This window comes from Chaetodon trifascialis, chromosome 10 (assembly GCF_039877785.1).
Source record: "Chaetodon trifascialis isolate fChaTrf1 chromosome 10, fChaTrf1.hap1, whole genome shotgun sequence".
NCBI classification, from domain to species: Eukaryota; Metazoa; Chordata; class Actinopteri; order Chaetodontiformes; family Chaetodontidae; genus Chaetodon; species Chaetodon trifascialis.
In genome coordinates, this window is record NC_092065.1 from 4,059,818 (window position 1) to 4,082,977 (window position 23,160).

At 41.9% G+C, this 23,160-nt stretch overlaps 1 protein-coding gene across 1 annotated transcript; it reads left to right on the forward strand.

Moving 5' to 3' along the window:
- The first annotated feature begins 691 nt into the window (after positions 1 to 691).
- Positions 692 to 22,316, forward strand: ckmt1 (creatine kinase, mitochondrial 1). The gene is made up of 9 exons (XM_070971696.1): positions 692 to 995; positions 8,087 to 8,285; positions 9,446 to 9,541; positions 13,824 to 14,045; positions 15,026 to 15,111; positions 17,466 to 17,589; positions 18,966 to 19,100; positions 19,557 to 19,682; positions 21,391 to 22,316. The coding sequence occupies exons 1-9, from the start codon at positions 850 to 852 to the stop codon at positions 21,502 to 21,504; spliced, it is 1,248 nt and encodes a 415-aa protein (XP_070827797.1). The 5' UTR covers positions 692 to 849; the 3' UTR covers positions 21,505 to 22,316.
- Positions 22,317 to 23,160: the final 844 nt, after the last annotated feature.

Genomic DNA, 23,160 nt, shown 5'->3' on the forward strand with positions numbered 1-23,160 from the left:
GTTAATCACTTTTTATATGTGGATTTAAAGACCGTACATGGACATACTTCTATGCTGAGTAGACAGGCAGGAGAATCAGTAAAATAATCTTTTAGAGCAATAAAGCAATAGATCAGTGTGGCAGTATGATGATACATTATATATTCTTTACTTAAGTAAAAGTAACAATAGCACAATATATTCCAAAAATTCTGCATTCAGCATTTTGCGAATAGAAGTATGTAAGCATTATCAGCAAAATATTCAATCAAAACATAGAGATACTCTATACATATTGTATACTGTGTGCATGCTTATTTACATGATTATTTAATGTTACATCTCAGTATATATATTTATTACTGCTACTTAAACCTGTACACCACACAGTATATACATTTATTTATATGCATCCCTGTCTACAATCTGTCCTCATTATTCACTTCATTACTATGCAACCTGTTTACATTGCAGTCTATACATATGACTAATTCTCACCTGGCTACCACTATATTCATATTTTTGTTTATTTCTTATTTTATATTATATTCATCAATGCTGCAAGTTTTTAGCCTTAGATTTAAATTAGACTTTGTTCCACTATATTTACTTTATTCAACTTGAAAACAGATGGTCTTGGCAGCGCTTGTCCTTTTATTTTGAAGCTATGGCTGAATTTCCGGTGTGGTGCTGTATGCCTCCGTCCATCTTCACGTCGCTCCCTTTAAATCGTTCTCCCTGTTATCATTCCATCAGAGGCTCATCGTCACCGACGCTCCCTTCCACCTGTCCCTCCCTCCCTGCGGCCGTGGAAATAATATATTTTTAACGCCTTTAAAAGAAAAAGTAAAAATAAAATAAACAAATAAAATGGCAAGCAGCTTCTCGAGAATCTTGTCCTCCAAACGAAACATCGGGATCCTGTCGCTGGTGGGAGGCTCTGCAACGGCTGGGTTTCTACTCCACCGGGAACATGTCAGCGCTGGAGTCCCTGTACGCAGGAGGTACCCCGCCAGGTACCGTTACCCCCATCATAAAAGAGCACATTATATATGATCAAGTTTGTTAATGAAGAAGTCCTGACAGGTGATAATGTCTGTCATCAACACAAATTAGGCTAATTGTTAATTAAGTGTTAAAAATCTGGGTTTATGTGCGCTTAATAAAAAGGGCGGTGTGTTGAACGTGACCGTAACCTTGCTAGCTAACGGTAATTTAAAAACGGGGACATTTCACCACTTAAACAGCCGAAATAACCTTGACTTTGAGAAAATGATAATAATAATATGTAAATGCAATAAACTATCAAGCCTCAGCAATTTATATAGTAAGAATAATAATATGAGATGCTATATGAAATGCTATAGGACACCAGATAATCAAAGAGCCATTAACAGGTTCCTAAACGCACCATGACTGACACATTACAGGCAGCTGTGGCTCCACGTTTCTCCTTCATTACTGGAGTTTTATAGTAATTTTTTTTTAGAGTGGAGGTACACCTGTTGAATGTGTCTTTTATTAATCATACACCAAAATTATAACACAAAAAGCAGCACAATGCACACACCTGCTCCCACAGATTTATCGTTTAATGGAAAATGTGAGTAGCTAAGGTTCGTGAAACAAATATGACAGCTCGCTTATGTCTGCTCTACATTAGATTTATTATATAGAATAAGCCAGAAAGGTGTCACCCGCAAATGAAATCACTGGAAAAAACAGCTGTTTCGCCTGTGTATGTCATCCTATTGTTATCCTATGCGGTGGCGCGTACGTGTCCCACGACACGCTGGCCTGCGTAAAAGCAGCGCATACATACAGATCAGTAAAACCTCATCTGCACTCAGATATAAAACCCTGCACAGATGGTTGCACAACGCTCATACACACACAGCAGGAACTATAGTTAGCGATCTAAATGCCCTAACCCTAACCCAAGTAGAAAGATGCCGACACATATTGCTTTGGAGATATGGTCTCAGTTGTTCTTCTGCTGACCTTGGTTCTGTGTTTTCTATCAGGACTTATCAGTGCAGTTAACAGGCATAATCTCAGAAGGAAACGTTCTCTGAATCCTGCCAGTGGGACACACCCAACTTCATGTTATTAATCATCAAAACTAGTATAATGTGAGAGAAATTAGGAAGCCAATAAAACATCTGGAGTTTGTAGTTATGCTGGTGGGGTGGGAGGGTCAAGATTGAGAGTGAATAGCTCATAACAAGTGATAACAATAAGGATTATAAGTCACTTTATTATTATTAACATGAATAATGCCATAAAAGCACTCAGATCAAATATGTTACAAGCCTCTGTAGTGTTAGAGCATGGAGCAGGTTCCTGCTTCACTGATAACTGCAGAAATATTGATTAAAATAATCCAATGCTGCAACAGTTAATCGATTTGTTTTCAACTGTTAAATTAATATTACTATTTTGATAATTGATTAATCAGTTTGAGTCATTTCTTAAGAAACAAAATTGTCTAATTTCAGTTTTTTAAATGTAAACCTTACCTGGTTTCTACTCCTCTATGACAGTCTTTGGGAAACACAGATAATCGTTTTTCACCATTTTCTGCCATTTCATAGACCAAACATCGAATGGATTAATCAAAAATGAAAATAATCGTTTAGTATTAAGCTACAGTTGCTTGGACGTCCTGTTTTGACCGCATGTCCCTGAATGAGTGAACAGCATTACAATTATCCATCATTTCTTTTGACAAATGAGACCTGCCTGAACAGGCTGCTCATCTGCATTATTATTATTCTCCAATGCAAACAGACATAAATACACATTGCATAATGTTGGAGCACATTCAGTGTGATGATACAGACATCAATCTGCCTGATACACTTTGCCAGCATTGGAAACTTTGCATCTGCAGGCACTTGTGTTTTGCTGGCTCTGAAAGTGTTGTCATGGACCGCAGCCATAGGCTGCAGCCTTTAATGCACCTCTTTCTCCCTCGCCAGCTGATAATGTTTACCATCTTCTGAGCTCATTGTTGTGGAAGAAAGTGGAACTTGCGCCTCTGTGTTATAGACCAGGAAAGGTAGATGTAAGGCAAGAGGCCAGGTTTGTCTGTGCAGTGATGAAATATAGATCAAGCAAGAAGACTGTTTTGAGTGTCCATCCATGACAAACATCTTTTCATACACCCATCTCCTCTTCAGCACTGCTTTAGTAAGTTGGGAACAATTTTAAGAAGCAGTTATTGTGTCATTTTTAATTTAAATGTCTTAGCTTTGCAGACTGGCAGGGAACAGGAACCCATAAGCTACTCAGTCTGTGCTGCTTCTGCAGTTTTAGTCTTTGCCGTGGCAAACCCAATTTCATTCCATCCCTGGCCCCAAGAATGTGTTTGGATAGAGGCCAATCTTTGACAGCCGGTTATTTGTGTTTGTTCGTCTACCAGCCTGCTTGAAAGCCTAAATAATTCATTTAAAGATAGAGGTGGATTAGTCATAAGTCTATTTTTGTTAATTCAACAGTATCATTTTGCTAAACATACATCTAAAGACTTTCTTCTCCATCAGCACTAAACCAGGACACTTCTAATGTCTCATGAAGATGTAAACATTGATTATATTCACCTGCTGGCTCTGAACACCGTACAATCGCAGTTCTGCCAGTTGTCAGTGGTCTTCAATGTGTGTCGCATAGCAGTTTATTTGTTTTTTCAGTCCCAATATCATCTGTCTGAACTAGTAGGCGTCTTTCACAGCAGGTGTCCTATAGCCAGAAGGGCAATTCAATTCAATTCAATTCAATTTTATTTGTATAGCGCCAAATCACAACAGAAGTTGTCTCAGGACACTTTCCATATAGAGCTGGTACAGACCAAGCTCTTTTATCTACAAAGAAACCAACAATTCCCCCATGAGCAAGCACTTGGCGACAGTGGCGAGGAAAAACTTCCTTTTAACAGGCAGAAACCTCGAGCAGAACCAGACTCTGGGTGGGCGGCCATCTGCCTCGACCGGTTGGGTGAGAGAGGAAGAGCAAGAGAGAGAGAGTGAGGCAGACAGACAGACAGACAGACAGACAGACAGACAGACAGACAGACAGACAGACAGACAGACAGACAGACAGACAGACAGACAGACAGACAGACAGACAGACAGAAAAGCAGTCAGAGAGAGAGAGAGAGAGAGAGAGACAGAGACAGAGAGACAGACATGCAGTCACAGTAACAGTGACAGTGGATGTAATAACAGCAGTAGCAGTTGCAGTGGATGTCAGGCAGGGCCAAGGCAGGAGACGCAGCTGAAATCCACAATCCAGATTCAGCCACTGTCCATGGGAACCTGCAAGACGACAAAGCACAGAGACTCCGGGGAAGGAGCTAAGTTAGTAACACGCCGTGGTAGGACATGAGAGCGTGCGGATGGAGAGGGACAGAAGGACGGAGGAGCTCGGTGTATCTTTGGATGTCCCCCAACAGTCTAATCCTATAGCAGCATAACTAGGGGCTGGTCCAGGACAAGCCTGAGCCAGCCCTAACTATAAGCTTTATCAAAAAGGAAAGTTTTAAGCCTACTCTTAAATGTAGAGACAGTGTCTGCCTCCCGGACAAAGACTGGAAGATGGTTCCACAGGAGAGGAGCTTGATAGCTAAATGCTCTGACTCCTGTTCTGCTTTTTGAGACTTTAGGAACCATAAGTAGACCTGCATTCTGGGAACGCAGTGTTCGAGTAGGGCAATAAGGTACTATGAGCTCTTTAAGATAAGAAGGTGCCTGGCCACTTATGGCTTTGTAAGTAAGGAGGAGAATTTTAAACTCTATTCTAAACTTTACAGGGAGCCAGTGCAAAGTGGCGAGTATTGGAGAAATATGATCTCGCTTCCTGGTTTTTGTCAGAACACGTGCTGCAGCGTTCTGGAGCAACTGGAGAATATTCAGCAGCGAATTTGGGCAGCCTGATAGTAAAGAATTGCAATAATCCAGCCTGGAAGTTACGAATGCATGGACTAGTTTTTCTGCATCATTTTGAGACAAAATATGCCTGATTTTTGCGATATTACGTAGGTGAAAAAAGGCAGTCCTTGAAATTTGTTTTACATGGGAGTGAAAGGACATGTCTTGGTCAAAGATAACTCCCAGATTCTTTACAGTGGTGCTGGAGGCCAGCGCAATGCCATCCATAACTGCTATGTCATCAGAAAGTGACCTTCTAAGATGTTTAGGGCCTACTACTATAACTTCAGTTTTGTCCGAGTTTAGCATCAGAAAATTGCAGGTCATCCAGGTCTTTATGTCATGAAGACATGCTTGTAGTCTAGTTAACTGACTGGTTTCTTCCGGTTTCATTGATAAATATAGCTGGGTATCATCTGCATAGCAATGAAAATTTATTGAGTGCTTCCTGATAATCTTACCTAAAGGAAGCATATATAAGGTGAATAGAATTGGTCCAAGCACAGAACCCTGCGGAACTCCATAGCTGACTTTAGTGAGCACAGAGGAGTCGTCATTAACGCGTACAAACTGAGAGCGATCTGACAAGTAGGATTTAAACCAGCTTAGCGCAGTTCCCTTAATGCCAATGAAATGTTCCAGTGTCTGCAATAGGATGCCATGGTCAATGGTGTCAAATGCAGCACTAAGATCCAGTAAGACTAGTACAGAGACAAATCCTTTATCAGATGCAATTAGAAGGTCATTTGTAACTTTAACCAGTGCTGTCTCTGTGCTATGATGCACTCTAAATCCTGACTGGAAATCCTCGAATAAACTATTATTGTTTAGAAAGTCGCACAGCTGATTGGCAACTGCTTTCTCAAGAGTTTTTGAGAGAAAGGGAAGGTTGGATATCGGTCTATAGTTGGCTAAAACCCCTGGATCAAGAGTAGGCTTTTTCAGTAGCGGTTTTATCACAGCTACTTTAAAGGACTGTGGTACGTAGCCTGTTGATAAAGAGAGATTGATCATGTCTAAAACTGAAGAGTCAATTAGAGGTAATACTTCTTTAAACAGCTTAGTCGGGATAGGATCTAAAATACAGGTAGATGATTTTGATGATGAAATTATTGAAATTAGTTGGTGAAGGTCAACAGGAGTAAAACAGTCTAAAACTGCGACAGACTGAGTAACAGTTTCTACGATTTCTGCGTTTGAAGACAAAACAGTACCTGTTAACGGCAGGAGTCGATGAATTCTGTCTCTAATAGTTAGAATTTTATCATTAAAGAAGCTCATGAAGTCATTACTGTTCAGAGCTAAAGGAATACATGGTTCACAAGAATTATGGCTCTCTGTCAGCCTGGCTACAGTGCTGAAGAGAAACCTGGGATTGTTCTTATTTTCCTCTATTAGTGCAGAGTAATAGGCTGCCCTGGCACTGCGGAGGGCTTTCCTGTATATTTTAAGACTGTCTTGCCAGGCGGACCGAAATTCTTCCAATTTGGTAGAACGCCATTTCCTTTCTATTTTCCGTGAAGTTTGCTTTAATTTGCGGGTTTGAGGAGTATACCATGGAGCTAACCTCCTATGTTTAATTTTCTTCTTTTTTAGGGGAGCAACAGAGTCAAGTGTCATACGCAACGATCCTGTAGCACTATCAACCAGGAAGTCAATCTGGGAGAGACTAACGTTAGCATAAGACTCCTCTGTTGTATTGAGACATGGCATTGAATTAAATACTGATGGGATCATATCCTTAAATTTAGCTACAGCACTATCAGACAGGAGTCTGGTATAAGAATTTTTGCCTACTGGCTGGTAGTCTGGTAATATGAATTCGAAAGTTATTAAATGATGGTCTGATAAAAGAGGATTCTGTGAGGAGACTATTAAGTCTTCGATTTCAATGCCATATGTCAGAACAAGGTCGAGGGTGTGGTTAAAACAGTGAGTCGGTTCATGTACATTCTGGCGGAAGCCAACTGAGTCTAATACTGAGATAAACGCAGTGCTAAGGCTGTCATTATCAACGTCGACATGTACATTAAAGTCACCTACAATAATTACTTTATCTGCTTCAAGAACTAAGCTTGATAGAAACTCCGAGAACTCAGCTATAAATTCGGAGTAAGGACCAGGAGAGCGGTATACTACAACAAATAAAAGTGGCTGCACTGTTTTCCATTTCTCATGAGAAAGAGTGAGAACAAGGCTTTCAAATGAGTTGTAGTCGAGTTTAGGTTTAGGGTTGATCAAAAGGCTTGAGTCAAAAATGGCTGCAACTCCACCTCCTCTGCCGCTGCCTCGAGGAATGTGAGTATTAATATGGCTCGGAGGAGTAGCTTCATTTAGGCTCACATACTCTTCAGGACACAGCCAGGTTTCAGTCAGACAAAATAAATCAACATTATGGTCTGATATTAACTCATTTACTAGAACAGCTTTAGAGGACAAAGATCTGATGTTAAGGAGTCCACATTTAATTCTCCTATCTTGTTGTACTATTGCAGAGGTTGTTCTAATTTTAATTAGATTCTTATGTTTAACTCCTCTTCTCTGTACTTTTGGTTTACTTAGTTTACGTGGTCGGGGGGCAGACACAGTCTCTATGGAGTGTTGGGTGGGTAACTGCTCTAATGGAGGCGCAGAGAAGCGTGTAGGACTGCAGCTCTGCCTCCTGGTCTCAACTCTGAGTTGTCAGGGGTTAGGTTCATAAATAAAATCGGTCAGATTTCTAGAGATGAGAGCTGCTCCCTCCAAAGTGGGATGGATGCCATCTCTCCTAATCAGACCAGGTCTTCCCCAGAAAGTCTGCCAATTATCAATGAAGCCCACACCGTTTGCTGGACACCACCTCGACAGCCAGCGATTGAACGATGACATGCGGCTAAACATATCATCACTGGTCAGATTTGGCAGGGGTCCAGAGAAAACTACGACGAACACAGGTTTGAACGACAGTGTGTGTGTGTGTGTGTGTGTGTGTGTGTGTGTGTGTGTGTGTGTGTGTGTGTGTGTGTGTGTGTGTGTGTGTGTGTGTGTGTATCACATGGAAGTGTCCCGGAGCGACTTTGCACCTGCTCCAAGGACACAGCTCCATGGTTAGCATGCATCCATACTGTTAAAAAGAGTTCTTCTCTGTCAAAGATCAATGCAGCAATATAATATGTTATCTTGCATTTGTATTTGTGCAGTGCTGAGTACCCTGACCTGCGCAAGCACAACAACTGCATGGCAAGTAACCTGACACCTGCAATCTATGCCAAGCTGTGTGATAAGGCCACTCCCAACGGTTACACACTGGACGAGGCCATCCAGACAGGTGTGGACAACCCTGGCCACCCCTTCATCAAGACTGTTGGCATGGTTGCAGGAGACGAGGAGTCTTATGAGGTCAGACATCTTTATGCCTTTTTAAACACATGCAAGCTCCTCACTGTTGCGTGAAAAGAAAGGGCTGGCATACCTCCATGTTTACTGTGCAAGAGCCATAGCTGACCACAGCCTCCTCAGGCCACCAGCGGGAGTTTGCTGCAACAAGGACAACCCTGAAAAGTTTCAATATTGATGAAAATCTTTTAATCATCAGAAATGATAAACGATTGGGAAATCTGCCTGAGTGCAACTAAAAAAAAATTGCAGTCAGCCAACCCTCCTGCCCTGCTCCAGATGAAGGAGTATTACAACACAGGAGAGGGTTTCAGGCCAGGACACCTCTTCTGGGATGTCTCAGTGCCTATCTATAGTAAAGGTCTAACTATATTTCCATTTTTATTACATACTTCCCTTCGAGGCCACAGATATCTAGGACTTCTTACAGTAGTCAGTGTATTTTTTTAGTCAGATATGAATGATGAATTACCAGTTGGGACCAATCGGTTGGAGTGTTAAGGCTGCAGATGCACGTCACGGCTCAGGGAAGGATGTGTCATTTTCACTGCGAGTGTATGACACAACATTTTTAATACAACAAAACTTTGAGACCACAGACAGAGTGTTTGTGTGCTGTGAGTGGTTCTTCTCGAGAAGATCACCACCTGACCAATGGTGACGATAAAGGAACTGGTCCCCGGGCGCCAGTCGGCTGGCAGCCCACCGCTCCTGGTCTGCCGCGGAGGAAGGACTGACCAAGGATGGGTCAAAAGCGGAGAAGAATTTCACAAGAAGCATGGCGTGTGCAGTTTCCCCCCCTAACTCTGCATGTTGTATTGTTGTGACTAATAACGGATGTCTTCTTCTTCTGTTTGTGGTCATATGGGTGTGGTATTACTGCTGCTGGTAAGTGGACAGAAATGCTGACAACAGCATGCAAGAAGAGTTCTTATAATGTCGATAGCAAATGTATAGATTTACCCTGCAGTTTTGTTTCATTATCACATCCATACTATTGTCATCAGCCATTAAGGCCATGTGTTCATATACATATCTACACTGATTCTACAAAATATCAGGAACACATCCTCTACATGGCTAACATTGATGAGTTGAATCCAGGTCAAAGTCTTTATCCATTGTCTCATTTTTTGTATTCTTAAATTCTGGGTCTGTTTCAGGTATTTGCAGAACTGTTGGACCCTGTCATCAAAGAGAGGCACAACGGCTATGATCCCCGCACCATGAAGCACCCCACCGACCTGGATGCCAGCAAGGTAATACCCTCACAGAGCTTCTTATTTGAGAGGTGGTTTCATTCCTCGGGCTTGTGACTTGCTGCTGTTGTTTAAGAACTATGATACTTAGCAGTAGGTTGTTTGCAGGTGACGTCACGTCACTCATTAGTTGTGGCATAAACTGCAGATGGAGGGCAGGAAGTGTTTGTCTGCTTGGAAGCACTATAAGATGCATTCAAAATGCCTGCATTTTGTGTCTTTTCTTTTTATTTAACCTTTATTTAACCAGGTAAAAGACCCATTGAGATCAAGATCTCTTTTACAAGGGGGACCTGGCCAAGAGGTCTGCAGAACACGTCACAATAAATAACAGACAGACAATAAACAATATGATAGAGCAGCCAGTAACTAAGGTCAAAGGTTGACATTTAAAGTGCAGTGGTGGAAGTCACAATAACAATTTTAAAAACACAAGCACTGTTCCAAGGTCTCACAATGTCTGTCAGTCAAGAGAGAGCGAAAGTTCTCCAATGGAATAAGCTCTGACATTTTTAAATCAGACTGGAGGGTATTCCATGCTGATGGGGCAGCAAATCTGAAAGCTCTTTTCCCCTGTTCAGTCCTGACACGGGGGACAATCAGATGAATGATATCACCAGAGTGTAAGGCGTAGTGGCTTTTAGTTCTTTGTGTAGTGTACACAAGTATGTTGGAACTAGGCCAAGAAGAGCTTTATAAATGAGAGTCAACCAGTGTATGTACCGGTGGACACTCCATCCAGACCATCCATCCTGGCCATCCAGACTTGGCATTGAGTTCACAGTGATGGGTGAGTCTGCTACAGCCAGTGACAAATCTCAGCGCACAGTGATAGACGGTGTTCAAGGACTGTAGACATTTAGCTGAAGCTGTCATGTACAGAACATCACCATAATCAAGCAGAGGTAAAAAAAAGTTGCAGAAACAAGATATTTGCAAGCTCGGAGAGAGAAGCAGGATTTGTTTCGATAATAGAAACCAATTTTAATCCTGAGCTTGGTGACCAAACTAACAATATGCACTTTGAATGATAGCTCATGATCAATAAGAAAACCCAAGTACTTGTAATTTGAGACAAGTTCAATGGGAAAACCTCGTGAGGTTAAGATTGAGGGGATGTTCCCTGGTAATTCACCAGATCTAGAAAACACCATCAGTTTGGTTTTTTGTGCATTTAAAATTAATTTAAGATTTTGCAATCGAGATTGAACAACATTAAAAGCAGATTGTTAAAAACTCAAGAGCCTGCACAATTGAGGGTGACCAACAATAGCAGTTTATATAAATAGAAAATAAAATAGGCCGCAAGACTGAACCTTGGGGCACACCTTTGGAGACCTCAGAAAATGACGAGGTGGAACCAGCCATCTGAACACACTGGGTTCTATCAGACAAATAACTGGCAAACCACAAGGCTGTATTTTTAGACAGGCCAATCTGATATTGCATGTTTATCAGTAAACCGTGATCTACTGTGTCAAATGCCTTTGACAAATCAATAAAAAGTAAACACAGTATTTCTTGCAGTCCAAAGCATAGTTAAAATCATTCAGAACCTTAAGAGTGGCTGTGACTGTGCTGTGTTGCTTTCTGAAACCAGATTGGAAAGTTGATAAAATATTATTTGCTTCAAGAAAATCTTTGAGCTGATCACTGACCAGTCGTTCGAACACTTTGGAGAGCACACAAAGTTTGGATATCGGACGGTAATTATTTACATCTGAAGGTTCCCCCCCCTTTTAAGAGGGGAAGAACAAAAGCTGACTTCCAGATTTTTGGAATTTTACTAGTGGTAAAGCTCAAATTAAAAATGTACGAAAGAGGCTCAGCAATGAAATCTGCAGACAATTTGAGAAAGAACGGGTCCAGTTTGTCAGGACCCGCTGCTTTTTTAGCGTCCAGTTTGGACAAAACTCTCTGCACATCAGAGGCAGATACAGGCGTAAAATAAAAACAATTTGCACTACTATTTGCAACCTGAGCATCCATAATTGAGACAGGCTTAACAAGTTCGGGGTTTACAGTGTCAAATAAATAACCAGCAGAAATAAAGTGTTCGTTAAACTAGTTCAACATGTCAGATTTTTCAGTCAGAGTACATGAACCTTTCATCAAAAAATTTGGGAGTTCAGTTGTTGATCCAAGACCAGAACTCTTCACAACTTTCCAAAATTTCTTGGGGTCGTTTAGGTTTTTGGTTGTTTCAGAGAGGTAAAACTCAGAAATTCACCATAGAAGTATTTCCAAGCAAGTTCAACGTCATCAAAGAGCAAAACTCTGCTCCAATCAAAAACTGACAAATCATGGTAAAAAGCTTGCTCATAAAAGTGTTTAAAATCTCTTTTCAGCAGAAGCTGTGGCTTAGTTTTTGGGAGCTTGGCATTTCTCACAGTAGCAATAGCACAGTGGTCACTTAAATCATTCGCAAAAATACCTACTCCAGTGTACTTGTGGGGAACATTAGTTATGATTAAATCAATTAATGATGATCTGGTAGGCTGTTTTGCATTAGGGCGGGTTGGACTATGAATTAGCTGGGCAAGATTTAATGAGTCACAAACAGATTTCAAGCTATTTGATGACGATGTCAGCCAAGGTTTAGATCTCCAACCAAAACAAGTTCACTCATGTTAAACCTGGAAATAATATCCGACAGTGACGAAAGGGCTTCATTACATGCTGAGGGTGGTCTATAGCAACCCATAACTGTTATAGACTGATCCTGTGCAAAATCAAGTATTAGGGCAAGAAGCTCAAATTGCTTGCTCAAGGACACACAGGATACGATAGACACGTGGTACCTATTTTTAACATAGATGGCTATACCCCCACCTTTCCTGGGACGATCACAGCGGAAGACACGATAGCCTTTTATTAAAATGTCATTGTCTGAAATTGATTTTGTCAGCCAGGTTTCAGACAGGACAAGAATGTCAGTGTCAGTTGACTGAATCCAAATTTTTACAAAGTCTAATTTTGGGAGCCAACTTCGTATGTTTAGATGGAGAATGCCAAGGCCACATCTGGCACTGAAGTCATCAGGGGTAGCAATACAATTCAGAGTGGGGCCTGGGTTAGGCTGAACATTGCCAGACAGAAGTAGCAAAAGCAGAATGAAACATTCTGGTCAATTCAACCGAGAAACCAGGAGTAGCTTTTATTGAGGACCAAAAGTTGTTGTGAAAAAAGCAAGAAATTGACCTAAAAAAGATGGAAAAATTGCCTTGTTAACCATCTGCGGTCTGGAGGAACCGAGTCACATAATGGTGGAAATGGTGTAACATTGGCTATTGTTTTAAATCTGTTGTGATAGATTTAAAGTCAAAGTTTGAAGTTTAAAGTTTGTTGCTCGGTTAATCCACAGGAAAATAAGGTATGCACCCTTGGAAAAAACAAACAACAGTCATGCCGGAGCACTTTGGTATTGAGGCATGGACCCAACTGCTAACAAGAAAGTTGTTTACCTTCCTATTTTTTTCTGCCTTTATTGTTTTCCTCGAGTAGAACGACGTCTGACTGACCAGGTAGTTGGTTTTATCAACTGCCTCAATAGCAGCAAAATTTTCAGTTCAGCTGGAAAATCCATTATAGTTTTCATTTCCGGCCCTCCATCTGAATTTAATGTCATGTGACTGCAAACAAATAAGCAACCATTGTTTTTTTTATTGTTCCTGCAATATTGATCAGAGATGACCAAATACCACATTTTGTCAATTGCAACAACTGATGGTCAGTGGCTGCAATGAATCTACAGTATATCGGTCACTTATAGTATAGGTCACGTATAGCCAAGCTACAGCATTGTTCGGTGACTGTGCTGAAATATGTGTACCTACATGTGTGACATGCACAGTGTTATGCTCACACACAGCAGAGGGGTAACACAACATCACAAACGCTTAAGACAATCCAATACATGAAGGATGTAATGTCAGCAGGCAAGTTGGCGGGCTAGCTTGATGGCTACATGTATGCTAGTATGATTAGTCCCAGCTTGAGAGGTACAACCTAAATGAATGAAGAGTGAAACTCTTCTTCCTCCTTTATGTTTTTCACCAGGCTTTATTTCAATGGTCCTTAGCAAGAAACAATAGAGGTCTTTGGTTGTCTGTCTATCTGATATTGAACTCAACCACTGGGATCAACTCTTCGAGAGAGAGAACATCAGCCTGTATTTTTATCACTGAAACTCACATTAGTGTTATTATTGTACATTGAATGAAGACATGTACAATAATGCAAAACATCCGTAAAAATATTTCCCTTCCTGTCTTCATTTCAGATCCAGTCGGGCCAGTTTGACGAGCGTTATGTGCTATCCTCCAGGGTGAGAACGGGCCGCAGTATCCGGGGGCTCAGCCTGCCTCCCGCCTGCACTCGGGCAGAGCGCAGGGAGGTGGAGAGGGTGGTGGTGGATGCCCTCGCAGGCTTGAAGGATGACCTGGTCGGGAGGTACTACAGTCTCACCCAGATGACAGAAAAGGAGCAGCAACAACTCATTGATGTGAGTGATGTGGGGATGATGCGGGCAGTCTGGATTGATAATTTCCAATTTTTTAAGTGTCACAAAAATAATTTCATGTAGTTTTGATAAAGGAAAGACTGAGGTTTGATTATTAAAGGGGACTCACAAAGTGTACAAGCTATATAAGGGCCAATGCATCACATCCATAAGGGTTATACTGGGTAATGATCCAAACATGGATCTTTTACTTTGGATAACCAAGAGCTTTTTTTGTGTGACCCAGATTCCAAACAAATTGGGATGCTGCATAAAACTTAAATAATACAGAAAGTGATAATTTGCTAATCCTTGTTGACATATGCACAATAGAAAATATTACAAAGACAGTATATTTAGTGGGACGGATCCAGCCCCCTGGCGAGGGTCAGGGACAGGTCCAAGTCCTCGGTGAGAGCAACAGACTGATCCAAGTTCTTCTGTGAGAGCAGACCGGCAAGGCACAGACAAAGCAGGTGTGGGCTAGGCACCTGAGCATAACAGGAAAACACAACAGATTAGGTAGAGGGGAGAAACAAACAGGAGACAGCAGGAAGGGGAAACATTGGAGCACAGAGGGGGGAAAAACTGCAGATCTCCACAGTAATTTTTCCTTATCCAAATTGAGTGTCTAATGATTCAGGGTGTTCTATGCTGTATAGATAGTGAAGCCCCTTGAGGTAAAGTTGTGGTTTGTGGTACTGGGCCATACAAATAAAACTGACTTTACTTGACTAACACAGGGAAAAATGAGCAGACAGTTTCATAACATGGAATTAGAAATGGGTGTGGGCCATGGCTATCAGGACATTTTCTCTTACCCATAATGAGAGAGATTGCCTACATATTCATTGAATTCTCAAGTCTCACACCCTCGTTTCTGTCTCCCTCTGACAATGCTGTCCAATCACAGTTTTCACTGTTTTGGTCATAGCCGCTGATTACACTTTGAGTATAAAACTTCTGTTCTCTATTTACAATAGGACCATTTCCTGTTTGACAAGCCTGTGTCACCCCTGCTGACATGCGCAGGCATGGCTCGTGATTGGCCAGATGCTCGTGGTATCTGGTAAGTAAAAAAAAAAAAAAAAAAAAAAAAAGGATCTTTTTTAAGACCTATTACACTTTGTCTGTTTCTTTAGGTTTAAGCTGGACCTTAAAGAGCTGAGGTTGGCAGTGTAGCTTACTTGTTGTTTATTAAATTGAGATCACCAGAGGGAAATACAGAATATGTGTCATTAATATATGAATGGTGAGATACAATGAGTCTCCTTAAAATGTTGCCAAGCTAGAGCATGTACTAATTAAAAAGCAAAGGACCCAGGATTGACCCTTGTGGAACTCCTGAGAAAAGTTTTGCTTCAACACATTTAATGGAAACATTGGAGCTCTTCTCGTGCAAGTAAAACAGACCCACTGAAGTTTATGAATTATAATATGGTCAGCGGTTTCTAAGGCAGCGTTTAAGTCAAACGGAACAAAAATGGGAATTCGTTCAAGTCATTCATTTTCTTATCGGGGATGATTCTGGTATTTCGACAAATTAGCACTGAGTTAGATCCACAAGGATTTGTGTGAACCTTTTCCTCCATTTGTGGAGGCTGGCAGCACATCATACATACATCCATCCATTGTCTATACCCGACAATCCCTTTTCGGGGTTGCGGGGGGGGGCTGGAGCCTACCCCAGCTGTCGACAGGCGAGAGGTGGGGTACACCGTGAACCGGTCGCCAGATTGCAGGGCAACATATACAGACAGACAACATTCACGCTCACACTCACACCTAAGGACAATTTAGAGTCACCAGTTAACCTAATGAGCATGTTTTTGGTCTGTGGGAGGAAGCCAGAGTGCCCGGAGAGAGCCCACGCATGCATGGGAAGAACATGCAAACTTCACAGAGAAAGGTCCTGCCCGACCCGGGGATTTAACTGGCGATCTTCTTGCTGTGAGGCACGCGCACTACCTTCTTCCCCACCGTGCTGCCTGCACGTCATACAAAAACAGATAAAAATTTGCCCCTTAATCCTTAATTTCACAGGCATTTTATGAATTTTCTCATCCATGTCTACCCTGACACGGTCACACCGGTAATGTCATCTCCTCGTTGCTGAGCTGTGGTGGAGGTGTATTAGCAATGCGGACAATGCTCCCTCAGGAGTGAGTTTCAGCATGTATCCAGGAATAGCCAATGCAACATGTCAGCCAGCCAATATCAATCACCAGCCTCCCTCCTGCCGTATCAGACTCTCCTCTCCTTAATAATTCAGCTTCACTTCATCCCTCCATCGTCTCTTCTTTCAGGTCGACTGGCACCTTTCTCCTTCCCTGTCTAGCTTATTCTCTCCCTCCCTTCTCTCATTTTTTTGCTGCCTGTATGTTCTGCTCTACTTTCTCTAATTTTTGCTTGTCAAGCCCATCCACTCTTTTAGTACTCCTTTTTTATTTCACTCCTCCATCTCTGTCATTCAGGCGTCATTCCTTCTTAATCCCCTCTCGCTTGCTCTCTCCTCATCTCCCCAACCTGCCATCTCCATAGCCTATCCATTACCGCATTAATTCTCTAACAGTATTATGGAGGTCAGCATGGACAAAAAGCTTGTGCAGTGGCTGATAGTTGTAATGTGAAATGCTGTGTAAAACGTTGACAGTTTGTCCTGAGAATGGGGTGAGGAGGTGTCATTTAGTCATCGAAATGCAATGGATGCTTCTGAATGAGTGCATGAATGTGTTCAGCAAATGTCACTGTACTTTGCTTTCCAGTAATTATATTATTTAGAGGTGGAAATTTTTTGCCCTACTGTGGCGCTTGAGGGAAGGTCAGACTATGACCAAAATCTTAATGATTAATATACTGCATGCCATGAATATATACAGCAAGGGTGGGGAACCTTTTTCCTAGCATGTCAACTTCCATAACCTTTGAGGGCTGTATGTTGAACATGTGACTCTCACCTAAATTGCAGTGGCTGGAACTGCTTCTCTTTTTTCGGTGTGTCTGATGTCAGATAGTAGTGATGATGATGACGATGATGATGATCATGCCGCTTGCAGCTGGTTTTCCAGGTTTATGTCAGTCAATCTTCAGCAGAATCAAGTCTTCGTAAGAGCAATTTTATAAAAAGAAAGTGCTGACAGCAGTCTGTTTTCCCAAACAGAGATGCAATCGTCAGCGCATGTCTCCTCAGAATAAGAAAATCCTGAGGATGTACATACAACTTATAGAGTTTGAGCAGAGGAAGGTTGTATTATCAAGCTTTGAGCTCATTGTTGTTTTCCAGCTCAATAATTTCATGCTGTTGTTTGTCAGGCACATCAGCTGGTCCCACATAAAACGGCGTAGAAAATGTGATCAGTTCCATTTGTTTTCATGTCATCAAAGTCAATACGGTATGAGTCAATAAAACTCCTCTCTGTCCAGGCACAACAACAACAAGACATTTTTGATTTGGGTGAATGAGGAGGATCACACCAGGGTCATCTCCATGGAGAAGGGAGGGAACATGAAGAGAGTCTTTGAGAGGTTCTGCAAAGGTCTCAAGGAGGTAAGGCTGTGTTTGTCTATGTGTGAATTGTTTAAGATGTTGAGATGAGAGAGAAACTGGCTGCCTGTAACACCCTAATTTCCTCTGTGGGGGATAAATAAAGTCTTATCTGATCTTACTTAAGTCCAAAGCCTAGCGTGGTTGCAGTGTTGACTGTAAAACAGGAAGGAAGGGCCTATAGTGTATCTCCTTTACACACCGCAGGTCAATCAGCCTGTTACTCAAGGAGCTGCCCAGTACTGTCAGAGTGTCCTGTATGGGGTGAGACATGTTCTCCATCAGGGGTGATAGCTCAGCATTCCAGAACAGAGCTTCTTAAGTCTCTTAAGTCTCTTCCTGTTAGCAGTTGAAAAGCTGCTACCCCAGCAGACCACTTCATAGAAAATGGCTGGTGCCACCGCAGAGTCAAAAAGGGTCTTCAGGAGAGACCCCTGTTCTCCAAAAGACCTGAGTCTCCTCAGCACATGCAGTCTGCTCTGCTCTGGCCTTTCTTATATGTTGCATTTGTTCAGTCGAGTTTATTATTGAGCTAATGTCCAGGTAGTTGTCTCACAAACAAGGAGTATGGATAACCAGCTTGTCTGATGTGCACAGAGGCCTATAGTTGGTTGGTAAAGTGGTTATTTTGCAGTAATCTGGTGTTAGTTGTACATGATTTAAACAAGGTACTGCATCATAGTGGACCACTACACAGCATCTTTAAGTAGCTGGGACAGATCTGTCCTGTTGCCATCAGATGGCTGAAGGGATTTAATCAGCCAACAGGGAGGGCAGTAATACAGTGTAAAGTATACACACATAGGTAGTCCACACCCTCAAAAGTCCAAAGTCAAATTTATTTATTTAATTATTCAGAAAATAAGATGCAGAGTGGAGATATGGATGTAGTCAGTAGTGTGAGGCATATATGTGTGTGTTGTAATAGAGAGCACAGCCTGGCAGAGGAGCCCTTTTCGTGCATTTGGTACCTCCCTTCTCTCAGGTGTGGGCTGTCGCTCTGATGACTCACCCAGGCTATGGGCTATATACTAGTCTTTGCCCTACTACAAAAATAAAGCCTGTAAATGACACACGATAACACATAACACACATAACAAATATGGCAGTGCAAGCTTAAATGATTTGCCCAAGTGCAACATCTGGTACTGTACTGATTTACAATGAGAGTTTGACAAAACACCTCAGCCCTACATGAGTGTCAATTTAATGCCAATGCTTTGCTAGTGTTTGTGTCAGTCCACTCGCAACAGACTTCATGTAACTAACAGTTTGCTGCGTATGAACAGTATGTACACATTCGTCTCACGGGCCAAAGGTCAGAGATTCTATGAATGAAACACACACTCAATGTGTTTTACTGTTTCTCTTTGCTTAAGGTGGAGCGTCTGATCCAGGACAGAGGCTGGGAGTTCATGTGGAACGAAAGGCTGGGCTACATCCTCACCTGCCCCTCCAACCTGGGCACAGGCCTCAGGGCTGGGGTCCATGTCAAGCTGCCCCTGCTGAGCAAGGTAATGCATTAGGTGTAATAGAAAGAAAATAAATTTGATAGTCACACTTTAGTAAATTTTGTATTCATTTTGATCTGCATGCATCTGCATGTCTTTGAAAACATCAAAATAATGAACACACTCAGTTATCTTGTTTTCTCAATCTGTGTTACTTATTTTTAGGGCTATTTTCTCATGTTTTATGACATGATTTGAACATTGTGGACCCACATGCATGTTGAGGATTTGTACTGTGTTGCTGTAACAAAATGCCAAACAAGTGTTTTCTCTCTGTTTTACTAACTTAGTTTGACATGATGTGCAACAATGTATATTGCCAAAACATTAAATGTTGGTTGGATTTGAAAACGTCCGAATGACACCTGGAAGGAAAAACAATTGATCTGCGTCTTGAGTAATGTGTTGATTAAAGTGCTTTGAAACTATACAGAATGATTTCTCTCCTCCAAACAAAAGGATGCCCGCTTCGGTAAGATCCTGAGCAACCTGCGTCTGCAGAAGCGAGGGACAGGCGGTGTAGACACCGCTGCTGTGGGCGGTGTGTTCGACATCTCCAACCTGGACCGCCTGGGACAGTCTGAGGTAGGGACACCTGTATAGAACTGCACAGAGGCTGGGGTTGAGTGAGGACAAAGGGTGTGAGTAATTCTCTTATCAACAGAGCAAAGCCTTCACTTGCCAAACTGCTCCACTTGAGTTGTTTATTAGCTCACAGAACTTATCTGTCATTGTCTCCCAGGCATGGATCTATGGATACATATAATTAACAAAAAGGGTGTTGCAGAAACATTGCGTGTGTGATCAGAAACTCCTCCTGATATGAAGAAAGATTCAATGGAATGAACATTTATCTCCTCACAGTGTTGTCAGGGTGGCCTCAAGTGGCAAGTTGGATTTGGATTTGGAGCCCAAACAACAACCCAGTGATGGCAAAAAGGTTGTTGTTTTTTCAGACCAAATGGAACCAAACCTGGTTCACAACCAAAAGAGGAGAGTGAAGGAGAAGAGTGTTCTTTTCCAGGCTGTACATGTAGTTTGTCTTTGTTATGTCCTTGGTCATGCTGTTCTGCCTGAGTTACACAACACAATGGATCTGTTCTCTCTTATCGCTGTCCTCTGTTGGGTGGAGTGCATTGTACAAATTATGGTGCAGATTGAGAATCACTCCTGCAAATTTCTTACTGTTATATAACTTGGAGACGTGGCATTTTGTGATTGGAAGAACACAGACTGCTCATTGCGCCTGTGCAAGAGAAATAAATCCAGGACTTTGACGCAGAGAGATGTAAGTGTTGGAATGTAAGTGGAGCACTGCAGCCATTTGACTCCAGCATCCACTCCTCTTTTAAGCTTTTTTGAGAATGTGGGTTTTTCAGTGCTGTTTGGTCCTCCAGCATCCAGACTGATGATCGCTCAGGAGTGGAGCACTCTGAAGGTGGAGTCAATGAGTTACCCAATGAACAGGTGAAGCAGAGACAGCTGGAGTAAAGTACAGGAGGACAATAAGAAGTTGTTCCTCTTGTGACCAATTGAGCAGATACAGAACACATAAGCTCCTGGGCCTTTCGTGATGACTTTTCGTGATGGTTCAACTGAGTCTTCATCCCAACTTACTTAATAGAAGGTGGTTCTCAAAATTAAGAACACACAACCTGTCTGTGCCTCCTTGTCTCTAAGATACAGTATTGTTTTCATCACAAACATTAACATATAACTGAATCCCTGTTACATCATCTGAACAGTATGTAAGCTGCTTTCTTGCTTTCTCATGTGAAAATGTGGATGTGAAAATTTGTGAAGGACATGAGATTTTCTTCATCTGCAGAATGTCCAAAAATCCTGGGTTGTGCTTTCTATGTTTGAACTGTGCAGCTATAGTTTATAAACCCCACAGCTGACTCAGCAGATGTTATTGTAAATGAGACCTGCAGGAAAGCATCTGTTTTGGTGGCGGTGCTTCACGTTTGACAAGTTTGGAAGAGGCATTCCTCTGTGAGCTTATCAGCCTCTATTTGATGCCATCTCACAGCTTGGTTAAGTGCGCTGCTTGTGTTTATATTTGGTAGTGTCTGCAGTGTCCGTACTTAGGTGGTGAGGGGTTTGCAGATGTGAATAATTTTCTTGTAGTGTGAAACTCTGCTCATACATCATTCTGAACAGCGAAGGCCGAACATGCAGCTGAAACGACACGAAGCAACATTTTTGAGCAGAAGAGGGTGTTTTATGTTCCAATCTCATTTTTCTTATGCAAAAAAGGATAAAAACAAAATGTGACATTTCCCTTCCTCAGGTCCAGCTGGTGCAGACAGTGATTGATGGCGTCAACTACCTGATCGAGTGTGAGAAGAGACTGGAGAAAGGCCAGGACATCAAGGTGCCCCCACCCATCAAGGTGTTCAAGTAGACACTGATCCCTGACCTCACCCCACAAACCTCTGGGCACGATCACACGCACCAACACCTCACTCTGTGCCCATAGATATTATTAATATCTATGTCATTGCCTCCTTTATTCCTACTACTTATCTAATCATTCCTCCCTGCCCTCCCAGAATACCTCTCTATAATATAATCTACATATATTTTACGCAGCTGTCTGGCTAAACCAAACCAGAGTCCCAGAATCCAGCATTGGGCTTAAGTGTGTTTCAGTTGTTTTAAGGGATTTTATCTTTAAACTCAAATTCAAACCTTGCTCTAAAATTGCAGCAAAGATTAAAGAAGGATGTAAACTGTAGGCTGCTCTAACGGCCACCGGTTTGCCCGTCTGCATGGCCAAATGGTGTCTATGGCTCTGATCCCAAAGCACTCCTGAGCCCACCAAACCTGGCTTTACTCCACTCTGCCCCTTCCTGACGCATGTCCTATACTCAGCCTGTCTCTTGCCCTCATTCCTGTGAGTTGTTTGTTCGTTCCTGTTATCAGGTGCTTGTGTGGTCCATCCATTTGTGCAATACTTTCCATTGTAGATTGTGTGTACACAGTTTCTTTTCACCTTTTTACTGGATTTGAATGTAGATTAACAGCGTTGGAGACTCGTGCTCTCTAGAGGATTTGGATGTTTGATGACACACCGGTGTCACAATGTAATGTTATAACACACATTGGCCAGGCTGATTTCTGTACTGTAAGCTAATGAAGCAATATCATTCCAGTGCATCATCACTGAATGTTACACTAATGTCTTTTATTAAAGAAATCATCTATTTAACAGTACCTGCTCTGTCTGTCTCTCGGTTTGTTTATGCTGTTGCTTTTTTTAGCTTCTACATGAACTGGACTTAATTCTTTGGTATCCAAGAGGATTTTGCTGGAGCATGAAGCCCAAGCTTTATGTAACCATGGTAACCAAGCTGAAGGAGTGATTGTGATCAGCATGGTCGCAGAGCGTCATGTGCCAATGTTTTGTCAAAGGCATAACAAAACCATGTGATGCTTGAAAGACTTCTGCTCAGGGTTCTTGTTTTCAGGCAGAGCTGAGACCTTAAAATCTGGAAGATCTTGAATTATTGGCAGATTCATCAATAATTAAAGTAACTTAAGTCACAGCTCCAGTAATTATTTTGCCTTTACCAAAGTTCAAGTATATATTTGGAAAATATTGAGAGACAGACTCAGATTTTGTTGGATGTTTTGTCAGTTACAGAAATGAAGAATATTGCCAGTCTTATATTTAAGATCCATTGTGAATATTATTAAATCTGAATATTAACAGTTAGTTCAGTGCAAACACTCACAAACACAACATGCAGAAAAATGAAATACCCTCAATGAATTGTGTGCCGCCTCATCTGCATTTGACAGTGAACATGAACCTAAATATGTGTCTATCTTTTATTTAATAGCTGCCTGCATTTCTCTGCAAGGCAGGAAGTACGTAACGACTGCTTTGTCCCATTGTGAACAAATAGAGTTTTATTGTCTCCTTGTGCAACAGTTTTTCCAGTGTTTTGGTCTGGACAGGACAACAAGGCGCTCAGTGTTCTGATGGGACACTGCCGAGACGTCAAGTGTCGGTGCTGTGAGGCCTGAGGAATTTGTTTCTCTCCCTTCAAGGATT